General features: G+C 45.3%; 2 protein-coding genes across 4 annotated transcripts in view; one reads left to right on the top strand and one right to left on the bottom strand.

Annotated features, from left to right (window-relative positions):
- rpl19 (ribosomal protein L19) overlaps positions 1-24,789 on the top strand; it is a 431,812-nt gene that overhangs the window by 295,144 nt on the left and 111,879 nt on the right. The window lies entirely within an intron of this gene.
- Positions 1-24,789, bottom strand: part of cacnb1 (calcium channel, voltage-dependent, beta 1 subunit) — a 262,363-nt gene that overhangs the window by 214,023 nt on the left and 23,551 nt on the right. Inside the window, exon 2 of the mRNA XM_068013537.1 lies at positions 18,633-18,719. Within this exon, the coding sequence (XP_067869638.1) occupies positions 18,633-18,719 (87 nt within the window). The remainder of the gene's footprint in view (positions 1-18,632; positions 18,720-24,789) is intronic.

The raw sequence follows: 24,789 nt of genomic DNA, 5'->3' as shown, positions 1-24,789 counted from the left end.
TCCATGTACAATTAAAAATCTTGCACAGAGTGCACACTTTCTGTCCACTGATTATTTTTGATATGCAAGTTGTGACTAATTTCGGGCACTTTTCTGTCAACATGTGCCATTCAATTTTGCTTTAACAACTTTCATGATGTACTTGCAGGCTCTTGCCAGTGACTGACTCTCTCACAACTCCATCGCCATTTTGTATATAAATAGAAAAAAAACTTAGTTGTTCATTAACTGACTGTGGTTAATGCTATCAGCAGTCCACTAGTATTACTTTTAACTAAACATGCAAGACCTGATACTCTAATAAATAAAAAGTAAATTTAAAACCCATATTAGGAAGAACTTCTTTACTCAGAGTAATAGATGTTTGGAATAAAATATTGGCCAGGGAAGTACAATGAAGGTCAGTAATTTTCAAGTTGTAGCTGGGTGAGATGAAAGGAAAAGCTCCAGTACTGAAAATAGGAACTGGAGTCGGCCATTCAGCCCCTTGAGTCTGTTACATGGGTACAAGAGTCGGCCATTCAGCCCCTTGAGTCTGTTACATGGGTACAAGAGTCGGCCATTCAGCCACTTGAGTCCGTTACATGGGTACCAGAGTAGGCCATTCAGCCTCTTGAGTCTGTTACATGGGTACAAGAGTAGGCCATTCAGCCTCTTGAGTCTGTTACATGGGTACAAGAGTAGGCCATTCAAAACCTTGAGTCTGTTACATGGGTACAAGAGTAGGCTATTCAGCCCCTTGAGTCCTTACATTGGTACAAGAATAGACCATTCAGCCCCTTGAGTCTGTTGCATGGGTACAAGAGTAGGCCATTCAGCCCCTTGAATCTGTTACATGGGTACAAGAGTAGGCCATTCAGCCCCTTGAGTCTGTGACATTGGTACAAGAGTAGGCCATTCAGCCCTTTGAGTCTGTTACATGGGTACAAGAGTCAGCCATTCAGCCCCTTGAATCTGTTACATGGGTACAAGAGTAGGCCATTCAGCCCCTTGAATCTGTTACATGGGTACAAGAGTAGGCCATTCAGCCCCTTGAATCTGTTACATGGGTACAAGAGTAGGCCATTCAGCCCCTTGAGTCTGTTACATGGGTACAAGAGTAGGCCAATCAACCCCTTGAGTCTGTTACATGGGTACAAGAGGAGGCCATTCAGCCCCTTGAGTCTGTTACATTGGTACAAGAGTAGGCCATTCAACACCTTGAATCTGTTACATGGGTACAAGAGTAGGCCATTCAGCCCCTTGAGTCTGTTACATGGGTACAAGAATTGGCCATTCAACCCCTTGAGTCTGTTACATGGGTACAAGAGTCAGCCATTCAGCCCCTTGAATCTGTTACATGGGTACAAGAGTAGGCCATTCAGCCCCTTGAATCTGTTACATGGGTACAAGAGTAGGCCATTCAGCCCCTTGAGTCTGTTACATGGGTACAAGAGTAGGCCAATCAACCCCTTGAGTCTGTTACATGGGTACAAGAGGAGGCCATTCAGCCCCTTGAGTCTGTTACATTGGTACAAGAGTAGGCCATTCAACACCTTGAATCTGTTACATGGGTACAAGAATTGGCCATTCAACCCCTTGAGTCTGTTACATGGGTACAAGAATTGGCCATTCAACCCCTTGAGTCTGTTACATGGGTACAAGAGTCGGCCATTCAGCCCCTTGAGTCAGTTACATGGGTACAAGAGTAGGTCATTCAGCCCCTTGAGTCTGTTACATGGGTACAAGAATTGGCCATTCAACCCCTTGAGTCTGTTACATGGGTACAAGAGTCGGCCATTCAGCCCCTTGAGTCAGTTACATGGGTACAAGAGTAGGTCATTCAGCCCCTTGAGTCTGTTACATGGGTACAAGAGTCGGCCGTTCAACCCCTTGAGTCAGTTACATGGGTACAACAGTAGGCCATTCAGCCCCTTGAGCCTATTACGTAGAGACAGGAGTAGGACATTCAGCCTCTCAATTATTTCATGGCTGATTTACTCCTCATTTCCATTCACCCACCTGTGCTCCGCATTACTTGATATCATTATTTATCCAAATGAAAACTGAAAATGCTAGCAGTGTGTCTCAGGTGCATGAACATCTGCAAAGAGAAGATTGGTTAACATTGCAGGATCCCGCCCAGACTCAAGGATATCTCCCTGACTCATTAACCTATCATGTGGACATTGACGAACCTGTCGTTTATTTCCTGCCATAGTGAGATAGTTAGTGTGCTATAGGAATGGCATTCAATGGGCCAGCTGGTTTCCTTTTGTCCTTTCACATGCCTCTTATTCTTACATTTTCTAATAAATACAAAATGGATGACGACCTTCAATAAATATTGTGATTTACCCAAGGAGGATAATTGAGGTTTCTTTTTCTGAAAGGCTCTGACATGTTGCCTGGACAACAAGGCTATGAAGTTCTCCAACCGACAACAGCACGGAGGTTAATTAGCAAGAAGGAAGAGGCAGATTCGTTCAGTGGCACCTAAATGAAACATGGCCTGACTGAGCAGAGGATATGTTAAAACTGCCATCCAGTTTATTGAACGCTTCACTAGTCAGCCTCAAGTGGTTAGCTTCCACGATGCTCATTATACAAAACCACATGAAGACTACCTCCATAAATAATTCATCCTGCTCTTTACTGCAGAAGCTTCTCTCTCTAATCACTGCCTGGCTCCTGCTGTCTATCAAGACCTTTTATGCTTACTGGGGTCAGTTATCTTCCCTGGTCCCCCACACCGCTATTTATACAGGAAAAGAGTACCTAAAGTGTTCTGCACCTGTCCAAACCTAGAAGTGCCTAAATCTCCTGCCCTGGCCTATGTCCTGTGGGTGACTCTGACACAGACTCAGTCTAATGTCAGAAGGGCAGGAAATAGAGGCGAATATATGAACAGGGAAGGCTAGGCCATTCAGCCCCTTAAGTATGTTCCTCCATTTAATGTGATGATCTGAACCTCAACTCCATTTACTCGTATTTGCTCCAAATCCATTGATACCTTTACTTAACAAAAATGTATTGATCTCATATCTTGAAATTTTTAACCTCCACAGCTTTTTGGGGGAAGAAAGTTCCAGATTTCCTCGATTTAATGCGTGACGAAAGTGCTTCCCGATTTCACTCCTAAATGGCCATGGTCTAATTTTAAGATTATACCCCCTTGTCTTGGAATCTCCCACCAGGGAAAATACGTTCTGTGCAGCTAACCTATCCAATCCCGTTATCATTTTATACATGTCAAATCTTCTAAACCCGTTAATTGGTTTAATTGTGCCAGTTACAACCTGATAAAACCAGGTCAACGTGCGGCCTAGCAATGGATCCTTAAAGGTCCCAACCAACAAAGTAAGGTTTTAAAATATCCTTCTGTGAATGCTGAGCCAGGAAGAACAGGAGTGTCTCTCCCAACAACACAAAGAACAAAGAACAAAGAACAGTACAGCACAGGAACAGGCCATTCGGCCCTCTAAGCCTGCGCGGATCTTGATGCCTGCGTAAACTAAAACCTTCTGCACCTCCGGGGACCGTATCCCTCTATTCCCATCCTATTCATGTATTTGTCAAGATGCCTCTTAAACGTCATTATCGTACCTGCTTCCACCATCTCCCCCGGCAGCAAGTTCCAGGCACTCACCACCCTCTGTGTAAAGAACTTGCCTCGCACGTCCCCTCTAAACTTTGCCCCTCGCACCTTAAACCTATGTTCCCTAGTAACTGACTCTTACACCCTGGGAAAAAGCTTCTGACTATCCACTCTGTCCATGCCGCTCATAACTTTGCAAACCTCTATCATGTCGTCCTTCCACCTCCGTTGTTCCAGTGAAAACAATCCGAGTTTTTCCAACCTCTCCTCATAGTTAATGCCCTCCAGACCAGGCAACATCCTGGTAAACCTCTTCTGTACCCTCTCCAAAGCCTCTACGTCCTTCTGATAGTGTGGCGACCAGAATTGCACGCAATATTCTAATTGTGGCCTAACTAAAGTTCTGTACAGCTGCAGCATGACTTGCCAATTTTTATACTCTATGTCCCGACCGATGAAGGCAAGCATGCCGTATGCCTTCTTGACTACCTTATCCACCTGCGTTGCCACTTTCAGTGACCTGTGGACCTGTACGCCCAGATCTCTCTGCCTGTCAATACTCCTAAGGGTTCTGCCATTTACTGTATACTTCCCACCTGCATTAGACCTTCCAAAATGCATTACCTCACATTTGTCCGGATTAAACTCCATCTGCCATTTCTCCGCCCAGGTCTCCAACCGATCTATATCCTACCGTATCCTCTGACAATCCTCATCACTATCCGCAACTCCAGCAACCTTTGTGTCATCCGCAAACTTACTAATCAAACCGGCTACATTTTCCTCCAAATCATTTATATAAACTACAAACAGCAAAGGTCCCAGCACTGATCCCTGCGGAACACCACTAGTCACAGCCCTCCATTCAGAAAAGCACCCTTCCACTGCTACCCTCTGTCTTCTATAACTGAGCCAGTTCTGTATCCATCTTGCCAGCTCACCTCTGATCCTGTGTGACTTCACCTTTTGTACCAGTCTGCCATGAAGGACCTTGTCAAAGGCTTTACTGAAGTCCATATGGACAACATCCACTGCCCTTCCTTCATCAATCATCTTCATCACTTCCTCAAAAAACTCAATCAAGTTATCACATTTAAACCTTGCAGGTCACTGCTGTTCTCCATGATCTCCAGCGCTTCCCCTCCTCCCCCCACCGCCTATGTTGCTAATACATTACTCTCAACCACCAGTGTCTCCCATTCAGATTGCCCTGTTCCCACCACCATCCCCTCCCCCGCACCTGACCCTATCGCCCTGCTTCCTCATTAACTGTGGGGCACTGCAATGGCCCAATGTTCAATCCTGTTACTCTGGCGAGCTGCCCGTTTGCTGATCGCAGCTCTCTGGCTCGATGGTAATGAGGCCTGAGGCCTAATATCGGGCTTCAACACTCAAGTACAAGGATTGACCCCTATGTGCATCCACCTCCACGCTCGATGTCCAAAAATAAAAATCCCCAACTTTCTAGGCATTAACTTTACCTTTTAGGGGCAAGAGAAGTGCTTGAAAGACATTCCTCTTCACAATTGTTTTATCCTATTCATTTGGATTTGTCTCAAAATCAATACCATATAAATTCCTAACATTTGGTGCTCAGTCTGAAAGAAAGTATTTCAGAAGCACTTTTGTTTAATTTCTTGACGCAATGATGCATGAAAGTGACTCAATGATTTATGCTCTTCAATTAACTATTTTTAAAGAAATGAATAAAGATTTGCCACTTGTTTCTTATGAAGGTTGTTCCCCTTTAAAGGTTGCGATGACACAAGGTCGAGGCTGTGGCGTACTGGACTCCAGTTTTGCTAGCTGTCTCTCGCCTTGCTTGTACAATGTGGAGAGCAGTGTGTACCCGAGAGCGTTTACAAGGCAGCAATCTGGAGGATTTGAGCTGAAATCAGAAAATGTGAGAGCCATGCTGCTTTCCAAACTTTGATGTTTTCAGGGTTTTGAGGGTAGATGGAATCATAGAATAGTACAGTACTGAAGGAGGCCAATTGGCCTATCGAGTCTGTGCTTGCTCTTTCAAAGAACAATCCAGCTAGTCCCACTCCCCTGGTTTTTTCCCCCATATCACTACAATTTTTTCTCCTTCAAGTATTTATTCAATTCCCTTTTGAAAGCTACTATTGAATCTGTATCCACCACTCTATCAGGCAGTGCATTCCAAATCCTAACTGCTCATTGCTTAAAAAAGCTTTTCCTCCCCCTCTCAAACAGATATACCACTTTGGATACTGTTGCGGGGGATGGCCTCCCAGGGGAAAGCAGCAACAGCCAGGTCCGTGGCACCAAGGATGGCTCTGCTGCACAGCAGGGGGGAAAAAGGAGTGGAAGAGCTATGGTGATAGGGGATTCTATCGGAAGGGGTAGAGATAGGCATTTCTGTGGCCGCAAACGTGACTCCAGGATGGTATGTTGCCTCCCTGGTGCTAGGGTCAAGGATGTCACAGAGCGGCTACAGGACATACTGAAGGGGATGGGTGAGCAGCCAGAGGTTGTGGTACACATTGGTACCAACCTCATAGGTAGAAAAAGGGATGAGGTCCTGCAACAAGAATTTAGGGAGCTAGGTAGCAGATGAAAAAGCAGGACCTCTAAGGTTGTAATCTCTGGATTACTCCCGGTGCCACGTGCTAGTGAGTTTAGAAATAGGAGGATAGAGCAGATGAATGCGTGGCTCAGGAGATGTTGCAGGAGGGAGGGCTTTAGTTTCCTGGATCACTGGGTCTGTTTCTGGCAAAGGTGAGACAAGTTGGACGGGTTGCACCTGAACCAATATGGGCCAAGCATCCTTGCTGGAAGATTTGCTAGTGCTGTTGGGAGGGGTTTAAACTAATTTGGCAGGGGGATAGGATACAGAGTGGAGGTACAGTAGGGGATAATATAGAACAGAAACTGAGTCTGTCTGGAAGGCAGTGCAAATATAGACCCGGTGAGGCACAAGTGAAAAATGCAAGGCTGGATTACATCTATTTCAATGCAAGGAGTCTTACTAGTAAGGCAGATGAATTGAGGGGGTTGATTAGCACATGGGGTTATGCTATTATTGCTATCACAGGGACATGGTTGAGGGAGGGACAGGACTGGCAGCTCAATATTCCAGGGTATAGAATCTTCAGGTGCGACAGGGGAGGGGATAAAAGCGGAGGTGGCATTGCACTGTTGATCAAGGAGTCAATTACTGCAGTAATGAGGGAGGACATCTTAGAAGGTTCCTCAAATTAGGCCATTTGGGTAGAATTTTAAAACAAAAAGGGGGCAATCACTTGGCTGGGTGTGTACTACAGGCTTCCAAACTGTCAGGAAGAGATAGAGGAGCAGATATGTAGGCAAATCTCAGAGAGGTGTAAAAATAATAGGGTAATAATAGTAGGGGATTTCAACTTCCCCAATATTAACTGGGATAGTCTTAGTGCAAAAGGCTTCAAGGGGACGGAATTCTTAAAATGCATACAGGAGAGCTTTTTGAGCCAGTACGTAGAAAGTCTGACAAGAGAAGGGGCAGTACTGGACCTAATCCTAGGAAATGAAGCCGGACAAGTGGTAGAAGTGTCAGTGGGGGAGCATTTCGGGGATAGCGACCATAACTCTGTAAGATTTAAGGTAGTTATGGAAAAGGACAAAGATGGACCAGAAATAAAGGTACTGAATTGGGGGAAGGCCGATTTCAATATGATAAAACAGAATCAGGCCAAAGTGCACTGGGAGCAGCTACTTGTAGGAAAGTCTACGTCACATCAGTTGGAGTCATTCAAAGAGGAAATTGTGAGAGTTCAGAGCCAACATAGGTGAAGGCTAGGACCAACAAGTCCAGGGAACCCTGGATGTCAAGGGATATAGAGATTGGATCAGGAAAAAAAAGGAGGCTTCCAGCAGATCCCAAGTGCTGAAAACAGTGGAGGCACTAGAGGAGTATAGGAGGTGTAGGGTGACACTTCAAAAAGTAATTAGGAGAACGAAGAGGGGACATGAAAAAACACTGGCAAGCAAGATAAAGGAAAATCCTAAGGCATTTTATAAGTATATTAAGAGTAAGAGGACAACTAGGGAAAGAGTAGGCTCCATTAGTGACCAACATGGCAATCTTTGTGTGCAGCCGGAGGACATAGGTGAGGTTTTAAATGATTATTTTTCATTGGTATTCACTATGGAGAAGGACGATGTAGGTGGAGAGATCAGAGAGGGGGACTGTGATATACTTGAACATATTAACATTGATGAGGATGTAGATATGGAATTCAGAGAGAGAGACTGTGAGGTTCTTGAGCAAATTATCATAGGGAGTGACAAGGTATTGAAGGTTTTGGAAGGCTTAAAAGTGGACAAATCTCCAGGTCCGGATGATTTGTGTCCCAGGATGCTGTGGGAGGCAAGGGTGGAGATTGCAGGGGCTCTGACCCTAATCTTTAATTCCTCTCTGGCCATGTGGGAGGTGCCAGAGGACTGGAGAACAGCTAATGTGGTCTCACTATTTAAGAAAGGTTGTAGAGATAAGCCAGGGAACTACAGACCAGTGAGTCTCACGTCAATGGTAGAGAAACTATTGGAGAAAACTCTGAAGGGGAGAATCTATCACCACTTGGAGAGGCAAAATTTGATTAGGAATAGTCAGCATGGCTTTGTCAGAGGGAGGTCATGCCTAACAAATTTGATTGAATTTTTTGAGCATGTGACCAGGTGTGTAGATGAGGGTAGTGCAGTTGATGTAGTTTACATGGATTTCAGCAAAGCCTTTGACAAGGTCCCACATGGAGACTTATCAAGAAAGCAAATGCACATGGGATACAAGGTAACTTGATAAGGTGGATTCAAAATTGGCTTAGCTGTAGGAGACAGAGAGTGATGACAGACGGCTGTTTTAGTGACTGGAAGCCAGTGTCCAGTGGCGTACCACAGGGATCTGTGCTGGGTCCCCTATTGTTTGTCATTTATATAAACGACATAGATGACTATGTGGGGGGTAGGACCAGTAAGTTCGCGGATGACACAAAGATTGGCCGAGTGGTTAACAGTGAGGTGGAGTGTCTTAGGTTACAGGAAGATATAGACGGGATGGTCAAATGGGCAGAAAAGTGGCAGATGGAATTTAACGCTGAAAAGTGTGAGGTGATACACTTTGGAAGGAGTAATGTGACATGGAAGTACTCAATGAATGGCCTGACACTGGGAAGTTCAGAGGAACAAAGGGACCTTGGCGTGTTTGTCCATAGATCTCTGAAGGCAGAAGGGCAGGTTAATAGGGTGTGAAAAAGGCATATGGGACACTTGCCTTTATCAATCGAGGCATAGATTACAAAAGCAGGGATGTCATGTTGGAGTTGTCCAGAACTTTGGTAAGGCCACAGCTGGAGTACTGTGTGCAATTCTGGTCGCCACATTATAGGAAGGATGTGATTGCATTGGAGGGGGTGCAGAGGCGATTCACCAGGATGTTGCCTGGGATGGAACATTTAAGCTATGAAGAGAGGTTGGAAAGGCTTGGGTTGTTTTCACTGGAGCAGAGAAGATTGAGGGGTGACCTGATCGAGGTGTACAAGATTATGAGGGGCATGGACAGGGTAGATAGGGAGCAGCTGTTCCCCTTAGTTGAAGGGTCAGTTACCAGGGGTCACAAGTTTAAGGTGAGGGGCGAGAGGTTTAAGGGGGATTTGAGGAAGAACTTTTTTACCCAGAGGGTGGTGACGGTCTGGAATGCCCTGCCTGGGAGGGTGGTAGAGGCAGGTTACCTCACATCCTTTGAAAAGTACCTGGATGAGCACTTGGCACGTCATAACATTCAAGGCTATGGGCCAAGTGCTGGCAAATGGGATTAGGTAGACAGGTGTTTTAATGTATCAGTGCAGACTCGATGGGCCGAAGGGCCTCTTCTGCACTGTACTATTCTGTGATTCTGTGATTGCCTTTATTAGCTGAGGCATAGAATATAAGAGCAGGGAGGTTATGATGGAGCTATATAAAACACTAGTTAAGCCACAGCTGGAGTACTGTGTACAGTTCTGGTCACCACACTATAGGAAGGATGTAATTGCACTGGAGAGTGTGCAGAGGCAATTCACTAGGATGTTGCCTGGACTGGAGCATTTCAGCTATGAAGAGAGACTGAAAAGGCTAGGGCTGTTTTCCTTGGAGCAGAGAAGGCTGAGGGGGGACATGATTGAGGTGTACAAGATTATGAGGGGCATTGATAGATTAGATAGGAAGAAACTTTTTCCCTTACTGGAGGGGTCAAGAACCGGGGGCATAGATTTAGGGTAAGGGGTAGGAGGTTTAGAGGGGATTTGAGGAAAAAAATTTTCACTCAGAGGGTGGTTGGAATCTGGAACGCACTGCCTGAAGGGGCGGTGGAGGCAGGAACCCTCACAACATTTAAGAAGTATTTAGACGAGCACTTGAAAAGCCATAGCATACAGGGCTACGGGCCAAGTGCAGGAATATGGGATTAGAATAGTTGGGTACTGGATGGCTGGCACAGACACAATGGGCCGAAGGGCCTGTTTCTGTGCTGTATAACTCTATGACTCTATAACTCATGTCGCCCCTCGTTCTTTTGCCAATTACCTTAAATGTGTGTCCTCTAGTTATCGACCCTTCAGCCACATGAAACAGTGTCTCCTTATTTACTCCATCAAAACCTTTATGATCTTAAACACCAAAATATCTCCTTTTAGCCTTCTCTGCACTAAGGAGAACAACCCCAGCAATTCTAGTCTATCCACTTAAATGTAATCCTCATCCCTGGAACCATTCTAGTAAATCTCTTCTGTAACCTCTGCAAAGCCTTAACGTCCTTCTTAAAGTGTGGCGTCCAAGACCGGACACAGTACTCCAGCTGGGGCTGAACTGGTGTTTTATATAGGTTTAGCATAACCTCCCGGCTTTTCACTACTGCCTCTATTTATAAAGCTCAGGTTCCCTTTGCTTTATTAACTGCTTTGTTAACCTGACCTGCCACCTTCAAAGGTTTGTGCACAAACACCTACCTGTTCTTGCATCGCCTTTAACAGAGAGAGACTTTTTCTGTTAGTGGGGGAGTCTAGGACAAGGAAACATAACCTGACAGTCAGAGCCAGGCCATTTAGGAGGCAAGTTAGGAAACATAGAGCCATGCCATAATAGCTCCCTGAAAAGAAACTTTATTATATAAATTAACACAATAATTCTCAAAAGTAATGACCAATTTCACGATTTTACCTTTGCCTGTTCCATCATCCTCTTCCCCGCCCTGCCAATGTAAAACCAACAGCCTGGATCCTAGGTGCACTTTCATCCACCAGCAGACAGCACCGCACCCCCTCACACCCTTGTAGTCCAGGAACCACTTGAAGTCAAGCACAATGTCCTAAGGGCCGATATTGAGAATGCATGCTTGATCACAGTCCCATCATTTTTTTTCACTTCACATTACACTCCGCCATTCTCTCCAGTGTCATAACTCAGCCCCTACCCCCTCTATGCTGTTCTCCAAGCCCCCTGCTCCACTCCTCGCCCTGCTTCACGCCCAGCCACTTTGACATTGCCATCTTTCTGTAACCTATACTGCACGAGCATTGCTGCCTACACTGAGAGACACCAGTCCTTCCCTGACTGGCCTTCACCAGCTGGGTCCCCACTGCCTCTCCTCACAGCTTCTGCCTCTTCCCAGACCAGGCAAAGGACTCTGCACGCTCCTATCTTGCTCCATGCTTTACACTTAAAAAGGAAGCCAATAAAACTAATTTAATAGTCCCCGTATTATAAATTAGATATACAGGCATTGAACAAGGTGTAAAAAAGATTCACAAGAATCTATACAAGAGGTTATATCTATCAGGAAAGACTTATCAGGCTGGAGATCTTTTCTCCACAAAAGAGAAGTTTGAGAGGTGACCTGATTGAGATCTTTCAGAATATGAAAGTGTTTGGTAGGGCAGAAGTGGAGAAAATGCTTTCGCTTATGTGGGAGACAAAAAGTGGAAGTCACAAACATAAGATAGTTACCAATAAATGCAATAGGCAAATCAAAGGAAACCTCTTTACCCAGAGAGTGGTGAGAATGTGGAACCACATGGAGTGGTTGAGGTGTATAGTATAAATGCATTTAAGGGGAAGTTAGATAAACACATGAGGGAGAAAGGAATAGAAGGATATACTGATGAGGTTAGATGAGGAAGGGAGGGAAAAGACTTGTGTGGAGCATAAACACTGGCATGGACCAGTGAAGTTGAATGGACCTGTTTCTGTGCTGTAGACTCAATGTTAACAAAGCTGCAAGGTATTTCTCAATGAATAGCACATAACAACAACAGCATCTGTAGGGTTCTTTTTAAGTGTGAGCTCATCCCCTCAAAAATGTAACCAAGACACATTTCCCTCCATGAATACAAATTCTAAATATTTCAGTTAAAGGGTAATTAATGCGAATCAGCTGGAGACAGCAGCTGCAATATGCTTGAAACAGAAAAGAGCCTCACCGCGATCCTTCAAAAGCTCACGGTGACCACTCCAAACCTAAAATATATTTTTCTAAATGAATTTGAATTGGTATGTCTACAGCAACATGCACTCACACAAGGAATCTAACTGCTCTATGCACACAGATGCTGTTTTTGATGAAGCTCTGAGCTCTTCACCCAATAATCCATCAACAAACCTATAAAAATATCCTTCAGCCCATCTGTAAAACGTATCTCTCATCTTGCCCTGACTGTACAGTGTCAGTCTTGAGTGCTGTTGTGATTGTTTGCTGCTGGTTGCTTTGATTTAAAGTTTAATTACTTATAATTGCACATCAGGGAATGGGAAGGTTAATATAAAAAAAAGCCATTTGTGACTCAAATCTTGTAATCCATTTCCTCCTCAATGATTCCCCATTGTGTAATCTTTAATTAATTCTTTTTAAATGCTGTATATGTTGCGATATTACTGGGCTGCACAGTTGGGGCTTAACTCAGATAATTAAACAACTGCAGCACTAGACTGTCATCCTGTGCTCTGTCCTACAGGCCACTGGTTCATAAAGCTATTGTAAGAAAATAGACTTGTATTTATATAGCACCTTTCACAACCTCAGAACATCCCAAAGCATTTTACAGCCAATGAAGTACAGTAATGTAGGAAACATGGCAGCCAATCTTCACGCAGTGAGGTCCCACAATCAACAGTGACCAGATAACCTGCATTTGTGATGTTAGTTAAAGGATAAGTATTGGCCAAGGCAGCAGGGAAAACTCCCGTACTCTTACAGAATCATAGAAAGTTTACGACACAGAAAGAGGCCACTTGACCCATCATGTCAGTGTCGGCAGAAAAACTATCCATCCAGTCTAATCCCACCCTCCAGCATTTGGTCTGTAGTCCTGCAGATTTACAATACTTGAGGTGCATATCCAGACTCCTTTTGAATGAGTTGAGGGTTTCTGCCTCAACTACCCTTTCAGGCAGTGAGTTCCAGACACCCACCACCCTTTGGGTAAAAACATGTTTCCTCATCTCTCCTCTAATCTCTCTACCAATGACTTTGAAGCTATGCCCCCTAGTCACTGACCTCGCGGCTAAGGTAAATATGCCCTTCACCTCCACTCTATTCAGGCTCCTCAAAATGTTGTACATTTCAATCAGCTTTCTCTGTTCCAAGGAGAACAACCTCAGCCTATCCAATCTTTCCTCATAGCTGCATTCTTCTTTGAATTAATTCTATGGGATCTTTTATATCAACTTGAGAGGGATGAAAAGACCTTGATTTAATATTTCATTGGAAAGACAGCAGCTCCAACAATGCAACATTCCCTCAGTGTTAACCTAGGTTTTGTGCTTAACTATCTGGAGGGGGGCTTGAACTCACAGCTATCTGATCGGGGTGAATGGGGAGGTGGGGGGTTGGGGGGAATGGGCTGGTGTGAGAGTGCTACCCACTGAACTACAGCTGATACCTCATTTGCAAGAAAAAAAAACTGCTATTGGTATCTTTTCAATCGACATGAAACTGCACCATGTGTTATAGTTATTTTGTAGTTACACACACTTCTCTCCTTCGCCAACAAGCTGCACAAAAGATAACTTTCATCCATGCCTCAGTTATCGATGCTCTGCAAATGGCCACTAGCAAGTGGACATGAACAGTTTGAGAACTTGGGCCAGCAATTTTATTTTCTCTTTGCAGAGTCAACAGCCTGTGGTATACACCTTAACTGAATGAGTTGGGGGATTTTACTAGAATGGGTTCACAAATTAAGAACCCTCGGGTAGATGTGCTCCAAATGGTTTCTACAATTCTGGGCAACAGAAGGGGAACCATCTACCAGGGTTCCCTGTGATTCCTGCACTCACCTCACACATGGAAGGCTGGCCAACTGGACATGATAGTCAAAGACAATACACCCCAGCAAGACTCAGAGACAGCAAAATGGAGAGACAGGGGAGAATGGACAATTCTTTTGTAAACAAGCAAAGAACTTGTCTTGTCCCTCTGACATCTGTACCATAAAAAGTACAGCCAGCTAAAAGGCCCAGTAACTCAAAATCTTACCTCTGCAATTCACATACTTCTAGAATAGGATACTAGAAAAATCCAGACGTTGCTTCAGATGTCAAAAAAATTAATGATTAATAATATAACTTGAAGAAGAAGTGGAAACAGTGACTAACTGGCAACCACATGCAGAACAAAACAATCAAACCAAATAGCTACTTCCCAACAACACATAAGCATACTCTGGTGAAACTGATGGTAGGTCTGTATTGATGAATTCTTGATGCTTTATAGCAGTGTTGTCTAAAATTATAATACCGCAGCAACATTACTCAACTTGCATGGTGCTGGAAGGTGCAATTCAGAGTGAAAAGGGGGCTTCAGTAAAGCCAATAAATAAGCAGATTTTTCCGGCTCTGGTTGGAATTCTGTACCTCAGACAGCCGTGGGTGCTTAGTCATTGAGTATATTTAAGACTGAGGTTGACAGATTTTTGGGCACTAAATGATGTTGATTGGGGGATAAATATTGGCCAGGACACCAGGGAAAACACCCTTGCTCTTTTTTGAAATAGTGCCATGAGATCTTTTACATCCACCCGAAAGGGCAGATGGGCCCTGGGTTAGATGTTTCATTCGAAAGACAGCACTCCCTCAGGGCACTTGGGGCGAGTACTATGAAAGTTCACCAGACTGATTCCTGAGATGAAGGCACTAACCTATGAGAAGGCATTGCATAGAATGGGCCTATATTTCCTGGAATTTATGAGAATGCGAGGTCATCTTAGGGCAACATGTAAAATTCCTCAAGGTCTTGAGAGGGTAGGCGCTGGGAGCATGTTTTCCCTGGTTGGAGAATCTAGAACTAGGGGTCACAGTCTCAGAATAAGGGTTGTTAAGGGAATAAAGGGACATGGGGACAGGGCAGGAACATGGAGTTGATTAGAAGGTCAGCCATGATCTTACAGAATGGACGAACAGGCTTGAGCGACCATAAGGCCTGTTCCTACTTTTTATGTTTTTAGCATACGTTTTTAATGTTGGCACATCAGGAAACTAGAGTCCAAAATAAGTTTTTGTTTTCCCATTGCGTATTTTTTTTTGGAATGGGGGCTGTGTTGGTCTTTACCTGGATGTTAAATCCAATCTGTCCCAATGATAAAACAATGATCAGTTTTATGTAGCCTATTCTAAAGTCCAGAACTCCCAGCTGGTAGGTGCTCTCACAGGGAGCGTTTCTCCGGAAACTGAGCTCCTGAAACCTGTAGTATGCCATCCAAATGGGCAGAGAAGCTGCACACTCATGATTTCCCTAAAATCGTTTCCCACTGACAGTGCCAGATTACAAAATCACTCTTGTATGGCAGAATGGTTGCAGGAATCTTCCTGCCACTGATGGCCATTGTATTCGATGTGAGAAAGTGGCCTGTTTCTTTATCTTTCATTGTAACAAGTACATGCCCAGTCCCATGAATTCCAATAGGTTTGCCATCTATGTTACATAAGAACATAAGAAATAGATGCAGGGGTAGACCATTCGGCTCTTTGCGCCTGCTCCGCCATTCAGTAATATCATGGCTGATCTTCTACTTCAGCTACACCTTCCTGCACATTTCCCATATCCCTTAACATCCAAAAATCTATCAATCTCTGTCTTGGACATATTTAGTGACTGAGCATCCACAGCTCTCTGGAGTAAAGAATTCCAAAGAGCCACAACTCTTTGAATGAAGAAATGTCTTCTCATCTCAGTCCTAAATGGCCAACCCTTTATTCTGAGACTGTGACCCCTAGTTCTAGACTCCCCGGCCAGGGAAAACATCCTCCCAGCGCCTACCCTATCAAGCCCTTTAAGAATCATATATGTTTAATAAAATGACCTCTTATTCTTCTAAGGTTCCAGGCAATATAGGCCCATTCAACACAGAGACTCCTCATAGGTCAGACCCTTCAATCCAGGAATCAGTCTAGTGAACCTTCATTGCACTCTCTCCAAGACAAGTCTATCCTTCCCTAAGTAATGAGTCCAAAACTGTACATAGTACTCTCGGTGCGGTCTCACAAAGGTCCTAGATAGTAAGACTGCTTCACTCTTATACTCCAATCCCCTTGTAATAAAGGCTAATATACCATATGCCTTCCTAATTGCTGGCTGTACCTGCGTGTTAACATCTTGTGATTCATGTACAAGGGCACCCTCTGAATACCAACATTTCCCAGTCTCTCACCATTTAAAAAATATTCTGATTTTCTATTTTCCCTTTCAAATTGAATAACTTCACACTTCCCCACATTATATTCCATCTGCCATGTTGCTGCCCACTCATTTAACCTGTCTATCTCCCTTTGCAGCCTCTTTGCGTCTTCCTCAAAGCTTACCTTCCCACTTAACTTTGTATCATCAGCAAACTTGGATACATTACACTCAGTCCCCTCATCTAAGACATTGATATAGATTGTAAATGTTGCAGCCATCAATGCTCTAACCTTGACAGCACTGTGATTATTTCACCTCCTCCAACCTAATATTTTGCTTCTTGAAACCTGAATGACAAGCCAAGGCCCATAGTGCAAGACACAAGAAGATTAAATAGAGACAACAGATGGAGGAAATGAAACAAATTGGGTAAATAGTGAAATAAGAGCAAAATACTGCAGATGCTGGAACACTGAAATGAGAACAGAAAGCACCGGAAATACTCAGCAGGTCTGGCAGCATCTGTTTAGATAGAAACAGAGTGAACGGTCGAGGTCTGTGACCCTTCATCAGAAAATAAATAGTAAATAGTGCTAATAATGGTAAATAATGCTTTTGGAATGTCAGACTTGGATTTTAAAAACCTGCAAATTGTGAAAGGAAGTGAGCACTGAGGAAGTGGTCCATTGATGTAAATCATATAACTGGGTCTAAGTCACAGAACCACAGAATTGTTACAGAACAGAAGGAGGCCATTCAGTCTGTCATGTCTGTGCCAGCTCCCAAAAGAGCAAATTACCTAGTGCCACTCCCTCGCCTTCTCCCCGTAGCCCTGTACATTCTTCTTTTTCAGGTAACAATCCAATTACCTCTTGAATGCCTCAATTGAACCAGCCTCCACCACACTCTCAGGCAGTGCATTCCTGATCCTAACCACTCACATGGGTGAAAATGTTCTTCCTCATGTCGCCATTGCTTCTTTTGTCAATTATCTTAAATCTGTGCCCTCTCATTCTCAGTCCTTCCACCAATGGGAACAGTTTCTTCCTATCCACCTTGTCCAGACCCCTCATGATTTTGAACACCTCTATCAAATCACCTCTCAACCTTGTCTTCTCTAAGGAAAAGAGTCCCAACTTCTCCAATCTATCCACGTAACTGAAGTTCCTCAGCCCTGGAACCATTCTTGTGAATCTTTTCTGCATGCTCTGTAATGCTCTCACATCTGTAGAAATGCAGCAAGACCTGGACAATATCCAGGCTTGGGCTGATAAGTGCAAGAAACATTCGCGCCACACAAATGCCAGGCAATGACCATCTCCAACAAGAGAGAATCTAACCATCTCCCCTTAACATTCAATGGCATTACCATCGCTGAATCCCCCACTATCAACATCCTAGGGGCTATCATTGACCAGAAACTGAACTGGAGTAGCCATACAAATACCGTGGCTACAAGAGCAGGTCAGAGGCTAGGAATCCTGAGGCGAGTAACTCATCTCCTGACTCCCCAAAGCCTGTCCACCATCTACAACGCACAAGTCAGGAGTATGATGGAATACTCTCCACTTGCCTGGATGGGTGCAGCCCCAACAACACACAAGAAGCTCGACACCATCCAGGACAAAGTAGCCCGCTTGATTGGCACCCCATCTACAAACATTCACTCCCTCTACCACCACAGTGGCAGCAGTGTGTACCATCTACAAGATGCACTGCAGCAACGCACCAAGGCTCCTTAGACAGCACTTTCCAAACCCACGACCTCTACCAACTAGAAGGACAAGGGCAGCAAATGCATGGGAACACCACCACCTGCAAGTTCCCCTCCAAGTCACACACCATCCTGACTTGGAACTATATCGCCGTTCCTTCACTGCCGCTGGGTCAAAATCCTGGAACTCCCTTCCTAACAGCACTGTGGGTGTACCTACCCCACATGGACTGCAGCAGTTCAAGAAGGCAGCTCACCATCACCTTCTCAAGGGCAATTAGGGATGGGCAATAAATGCTGGCCTAGCCAGCGATGCCCACATACCATGAATGAATAAAAAAAAAACTTTCCTAAAGTGTGGCGCCCAGAACTGGACACAATACTCCAGTTGAGGCCGAACCAGTGTTCTATACTAGTTTAACATAACTTCCTTGCTTTCGTACTCTATACCCCATTAATGAAGTCTAGGATACTGTGTGCTCTATTAACCGCTCTCTCAAGTGTGATTTGAGGTCCTGGAAAAGAATGGGTTAGAAGAGAATTTCAACATAGTGAGATGCAGGAAGAAGAGCTACCCTGTCAGATGGAGTGTTCGGAACTTAGGAAGAACAAGAGAGCAGCACTAACCTCAATATTATTGATAAAATAAGAAACACACATGTACAGTCAGTTTATAGTGCTTTTGGGCATCCACTCACCTGTCTAACAAAGCTGTTGGATGTTGTATCTGAGGACGTGCTACCATCTGAGCGTTTGAATCGACTTTTCCTTTTGGCATACTTTCCCTTTTGAAGAAAAAAAGGAAAATAAGTTGCAAAATCTGTGACAGATCAATGCCTAATTCTTTAGAACCCGCTCTGTAAATTGAAACTTCCTCAATGGCTTGCTTGGTACATACACAGCCCAGTTTGTCTCTGAGCAATGCAGGGTAACAAGGTCCTGTGTTTGATCCTTAATCCATCCCTGAGTTAGTGCAGATATTAATTGGGGTGCTACAGTTAGCCTCAATGGCCCTGAACTAGGGGAAGGGAAAATGGAGCCAGAATTCCCACTTCTAATTGCTAATTGGGGATCTCTGTTAGAAAGTTCTTCTGTAGGAAGAATGTGCAGGGCTATGGGGAGAAGCACTAAGTAAACTGCTTTTTGGAGAGCCAGCACAGACATGATGGGCCGAATGGCCTCCTTCTGTGCTGTAATAATTCTGTGATTCTGTACAGACATTGTGTCAGAATTGAACTTGAATGTGGAAATCCCGTCCTCCCACCTTGCAGATGAACAACAATGGCCAAGCAATTGGAAAGAAATAACTTGCATTTATATAGCGCCTTTCATGACCTCAGAATGTCCCAAAACACTTTCAAGCCACTGAAATACTTCTCTTTGGGGTTACTGTCATAATGTAGGAATTGCAGCAGCTAATTTGCATACAGCAAATTCCCACAAGCAACAATGAGCTATATGACCAATTTGAAGTGTTGGTTGGAGGGATATTTGTTGGCCAGGATACTGGGAGAATTTCCCTGCTGTTCTTTAAAATAGTGCTGTGGGATCTTTCTATCTGCCTGACAGGACAGATGGAGCCTTGGTTTAATGTCTTCTCTGAAAGACGGCACCTCTGACACTGCAGTACTCCCTTGGTATTGCACTGAAGGGCCAATCTAGCTTATATACTCAATGCTCTGGAGCGGGACTTGAATCCACAACCTTCAAACTCAGAGGCGAGTACTACCTACTGAGCTTAATGACGGTGAAAATATTGCCCAGAATTAGTAATTCCTACAAGAAGGAAAGAAAACAAATTTGAAGAATAAAACAAAAATTTGCAACAATATTTTATGCAAATAGGCATCAGTGGATACAGATTCAATAGAAGTTTTCAAAAGGGAATTGGATAAATATTTGGAGGAGAAATATTGCTGGGATACAGGGATAGAGGAGGGGGAGTGGGACAAACTGGATGGTTCTTCAATAGAGACAGCACAGACTTGACGAGCGGAGCAGTCCCTTTTCTGTCCTGTAGCGATTTATGATTCTGTGAATTGCTTCGGTTACGAACCGATTATCATCAATTACAAAAAAGATAAAATCAGGAGTAACTAGCTTTAAACATGCACATTTATTGCACAATGGTATTTAAACTTTCTTTGTAACAAAAGCGCAATCTTTTCTCAATGTCTACCACTGTGTAGAAACTCTGCAACTTGCCCTTCAATATGCTGTGATAATGCTGAAAAAACAAAGTTACTTAATCAAACTGGAACTTTTTTGCAGCGTCTGTTGCCACAACAGAGTCATCTTCTTTTGGGCCTCCTTATCTCGAGAGACAATGGATACGCGCCTGGAGGTGGTCAGTGGTTTGTGAAGCAGCGCCTGGAGTGGCTATAAAGGCCAATTCTGGAGTGACAGGCTCTTCCACAGGTGCTGCAGAGAAATTTGTTTGTTGGGGCTGTTGCACAGTTGGCTCTCCCCTTGCGCCTCTGTCTTTTTTCCTGCCAACTACTAAGTCTCTTCGACTCGCCACAATTTAGCCCTGTCTTTATGGCTGCCCGCCAGCTCTGGCGAATGCTGGCAACTGACTCCCACGACTTGTGATCAATGTCACACGATTTCATGTCGCGTTTGCAGACGTCTTTATAACGGAGACATGGACGGCCGGTGGGTCTGATACCAGTGGCGAGCTCGCTGTACAATGTGTCTTTGGGGATCCTGCCATCTTCCATGCGGCTCACATGGCCAAGCCATCTCAAGCGCCGCTGACTCAGTAGTGTGTATAAGCTGGGGATGTTGGCCGCTTCAAGGACTTCTGTGTTGGAGATATAGTCCTGCCACCTGATGCCAAGTATTCTCCGAAGGCAGCGAAGATGGAATGAATTGAGACGTCGCTCTTGGCTGGCATACGTTGTCCAGGCCTCGCTGCCGTAGAGCAAGGTACTGAGGACACAGGCCTGATACACTCGGACTTTTGTGTTCCGTGTCAGTGCGCCATTTTCCCACACTCTCTTGGCCAGTCTGAACATAGCAGTGGAAGCCTTACCCATGCGCTTGTTGATTTCTGCATCTAGAGACAGGTTACTGGTGATAGTTGAGCCTAGGTAGGTGAACTCTTGAACCACTTCCAGAGCGTGGTCGCCAATATTGATGGATGGAGCATTTCTGACATCCTGCCCCATGATGTTCGTTTTCTTGAGGCTGATGGTTAGGCCAAATTCATTGCAGGCAGACGCAAACCTGTCGATGAGACTCTGCAGGCATTCTTCAGTGTGAGATGTTAAAGCAGCATCGTCAGCAAAGAGGAGTTCTCTGATGAGGACTTTCCGTATTTTGGACTTCGCTCTTAGACGGGCAAGGTTGAACAACCTGCCCCCTGATCTTGTGTGGAGGAAAATTCCTTCTTCAGAGGATTTGAACGCATGTGAAAGCAGCAGGGAGAAGAAAATCCCAAAAAGTGTGGGTGCGAGAACACAGCCCTGTTTCACACCACTCAGGATAGGAAAGGGCTCTGATGAGGAGCCACCATGTTGAATTGTGCCTTTCATATTGTCATGGAATGAGGTGATGATACTTAGTAGCTTTGGTGGACATCCGATCTTTTCTAGTAGTCTGAAGAGACCACGTCTGCTGACGAGGTCAAAGGCTTTGGTGAGATCAATGAAAGCAATGTAGAGGGGCATCTGTTGTTCACGGCATTTCTCCTGTATCTGACGAAGGGAGAACAGCATGTCAATAGTCGATCTCTCTGCACGAAAGCCACACTGTGCCTCAGGGTAGACGCGCTCGGCCAGCTTCTGGAGCCTGTTCAGAGCGACTCGAGCAAAGACTTTCCCCACTATGCTGAGCAGGGAGATTCCACGGTAGTTGTTGCAGTCACCGCGGTCACCTTTGTTTTTATAGAGGGTGATGATGTTGGCATCGCGCATGTCCTGGGGTACTGCTCCCTCGTCCCAGCACAGGCATAGCAGTTCATGTAGTGCTGAGAGTATAGCAGGCTTGGCACTCTTGATTATTTCAGGGGTAATGCTGTCCTTCCCAGGGGCTTTTCCGCTGGCTAGGGAATCAATGGCATCACTGAGTTCCGATTTGGTTGGCTGTATGTCCAGCTCATCCATGACTGGTAGAGGCTGGGCTGCATTGAGGGCAGTCTCAGTGACAGCATTCTCCCTGGAGTACAGTTCTAGGTAGTGCTCAACCCAGCGGTCCATCTGTTTGCGTTGGTCAGTGATTATGTCCCCCGATTTAGATTTGAGGGGGGTGATCTTCTTGATGGTTGGCCCAAGAGCTCTCTTCATGCCATCATACATTCCTCTGATGTTTCCGGTGTCTGAGGCCAGCTGAATATGACTGCATAGGTGTTGCCAGTAGTCGTTTGCGCAACGCCTAGCTGTTCTTTGTGCAGTACTTCTGGCTGCTTTAAGTGCTGCGGATGTTAAATCGCTGGGGGCTTTCTTGTAGTTCAAAAGTGCAATGCGCTTAGCGGCTATGACAGGTTCCAGCTCTTCATTATGAGATTGAAACCAGTCTGCATTTCTCTTCGCACTTTTGCCGTAGGTGGTCAAAGCTGACTCATAGATGGCGTCTCTGATGTGGGCCCACTTGGTCTCAGCATCCCCTGTGGGAGTGTTTTGAAGGGCTGTTACAAGTGAATTTAGAAATTTTTGTAACAGCTGTGGGTGAGAAATTCTGCTCGTGTTGATGCGCGGGTGGCCCTTCTGCTTGGAATGATGCAACTTCTTTGGTCTGAGTCTAACCTTGCTGCACACCAGGGAGTGGTCGGTGTCGCAGTCCGCACTGTGGAAGCTGCGTGTGATTTGAACACTGTTTAAGGCGGCTCGCCTTGTGACAATGAGGTCTAGCTGGTGCCAACGACGTGATCTTGGGTGCCTCCATGAAACCTGGTGACAGGGTTTAGTGTGAAAGAACGAGTTGGTGATGCAGAGGTTATGATAGGTACACAACTCAAGCAGTCTCTGCCCGTTCTCATTCATCCTTCCAACGCCATAGCGCCCAAGGCAGGAGGGCCATGAGTCATGGTCGGCCCCAACCCTGGCATTAAAGTCCCCCAGCAGGAATAGGTGTTCGGTGTTGGGGATGCTGCTAATGATGTTATGGAGTTGTTCATAGAACTGGTCTTTAGCTTCAGGTGGGGAGCAGAGTGTTGGAGCATAGATGCTGAGTAGGTGTACTGGACCAGAGGTGGTGAGCAGTCGGATGGACAGTATGCGTTCCGAGCCATTTGAGGGAGGCTCTATCATGCTGAGCAAGGAGTTTCTGATGGCGAAGCCCACTCCATGCTGTCTTGGTTCTTCAGGATCCCTGCCCTGCCAGAAGAAGGTGTAGTCTTGCTCTGCTAGAGAGCCACTCGCGGGGAGGCGAGTCTCCTGAAGTGCTGCAATGTCCACATTGAGTCTACTGAGCTCGTTGTTAATGATGGCGGTCTTCCGAGAATCGTTGATTTGTGTAAGGTCTTCCGACAGGCCAGGACACATAGTTCTGACGTTCCAGCTTGCAAAGCGAAGGGCTGGTACCTTCTTTCCTTTTTTCATGTTGTTTGGTGCGGTGTATCAGTCCACCTTTCGGGCAATGACCCTGAGCTCCAAGCACCCATTGAAGCAGGCAGACTGTGGCGGGACAGAACCTTATTGACCGGGGGCTGCCCGGTTTGAGGCGGGCGGTAGCTGTCCAGTGAGGTGCAATGACCTCTCCCACCGACAAAGGCAACCCGTGGCGCCCAGTTTCTACGCCAATTTATCTGGACTTATAACCCGTAACTGCTGCCTTCCGTGTTGTTTCAGTCGCAACAGAGTACTGGTGACCATTTCACTGCCGGATTGTCGTAAAAATCCATCTAGTTCACTAATGTCCTTTAGGGAGGGAAATCTGCCGTCCTTACCCGGTCTGGCCTACACGTGACTTAAGTCCCACAGCAAAGTGGTTGACTCTTAATTGATCTCTGAAATGGCCCAGCAAGTCACACAATTGTATATAATTGCAAGTTGTTGTGAAGGTTTTTGTGGGGAGCAATTCAGATTGCCGAATGGGGAGAATGGCTAAAGGCTGAAATTAAACTTCACTGACAGAATTACAAGCTAAAGTTTACACTCAGGTACAACTAGAATTGTTACAGTTGTTTATTTTAATTTTATTTTAGAGATACAGCACTGAAACAGGCCCTTCAGCCCACCGAGTCTGTACCAACCAACAACCACCCATTTATACTAACCCTACAGTAATCCCATATTCCCTACCACCTACCTACACTAGGGGCAATTTACAACAGCCAATTTACCTATCACCTGCAAGTCTTTGGCTGTGGGAGGAAGCCAGAGCACCCGGCGAAAACCCACACAGTCACAGGGAGAACTTACAAACTCCGCACAGGCAGTACCCAGAATCGAACCTGGGTCCCTGGAGCTGTGAGGCTGCTGTGCTAACCACTGCGCCACTGTGCCACCCTAATATTACAGATTACACACATTGTGGGGAATTTTATGGAGCCGACAGGGGTCTCAGCTGCTGGTTGCAGAGCTGGAGAGAGATGGGTGTTGCCTCCTTTAGGGACAGCTCATCACATCAAGAGCCAATCAGGCACAGAGGCCACCAGTGAGTCTTTCCTGAAATCAAGACCCTGGGAACGGGGAGTCCACCCATCAAGAGCTGCCAGCCAATTAGAGGCCAGCAGCTCTTTTGTTCAGCAGCGCCACGGGAGAGGCACTGGCTGCTGCTGGACCACGGGAGATGCATTGGCTGCTTTACTTGAAGGAAGTGAGTGGAGTTGAAGGTTTGTAGTTGAAGCACATCCAGGATTTACGAAAGATGCTTCGGCTTACAGAATGGAGAAGCAGCAGCATTTATCCAGGA

Source organism: Heterodontus francisci, chromosome 33 (genome assembly GCF_036365525.1).
Source record: "Heterodontus francisci isolate sHetFra1 chromosome 33, sHetFra1.hap1, whole genome shotgun sequence".
Taxonomy (NCBI): domain Eukaryota; kingdom Metazoa; phylum Chordata; class Chondrichthyes; order Heterodontiformes; family Heterodontidae; genus Heterodontus; species Heterodontus francisci.
This window is presented reverse-complemented; position numbering and strand designations above follow the sequence as displayed.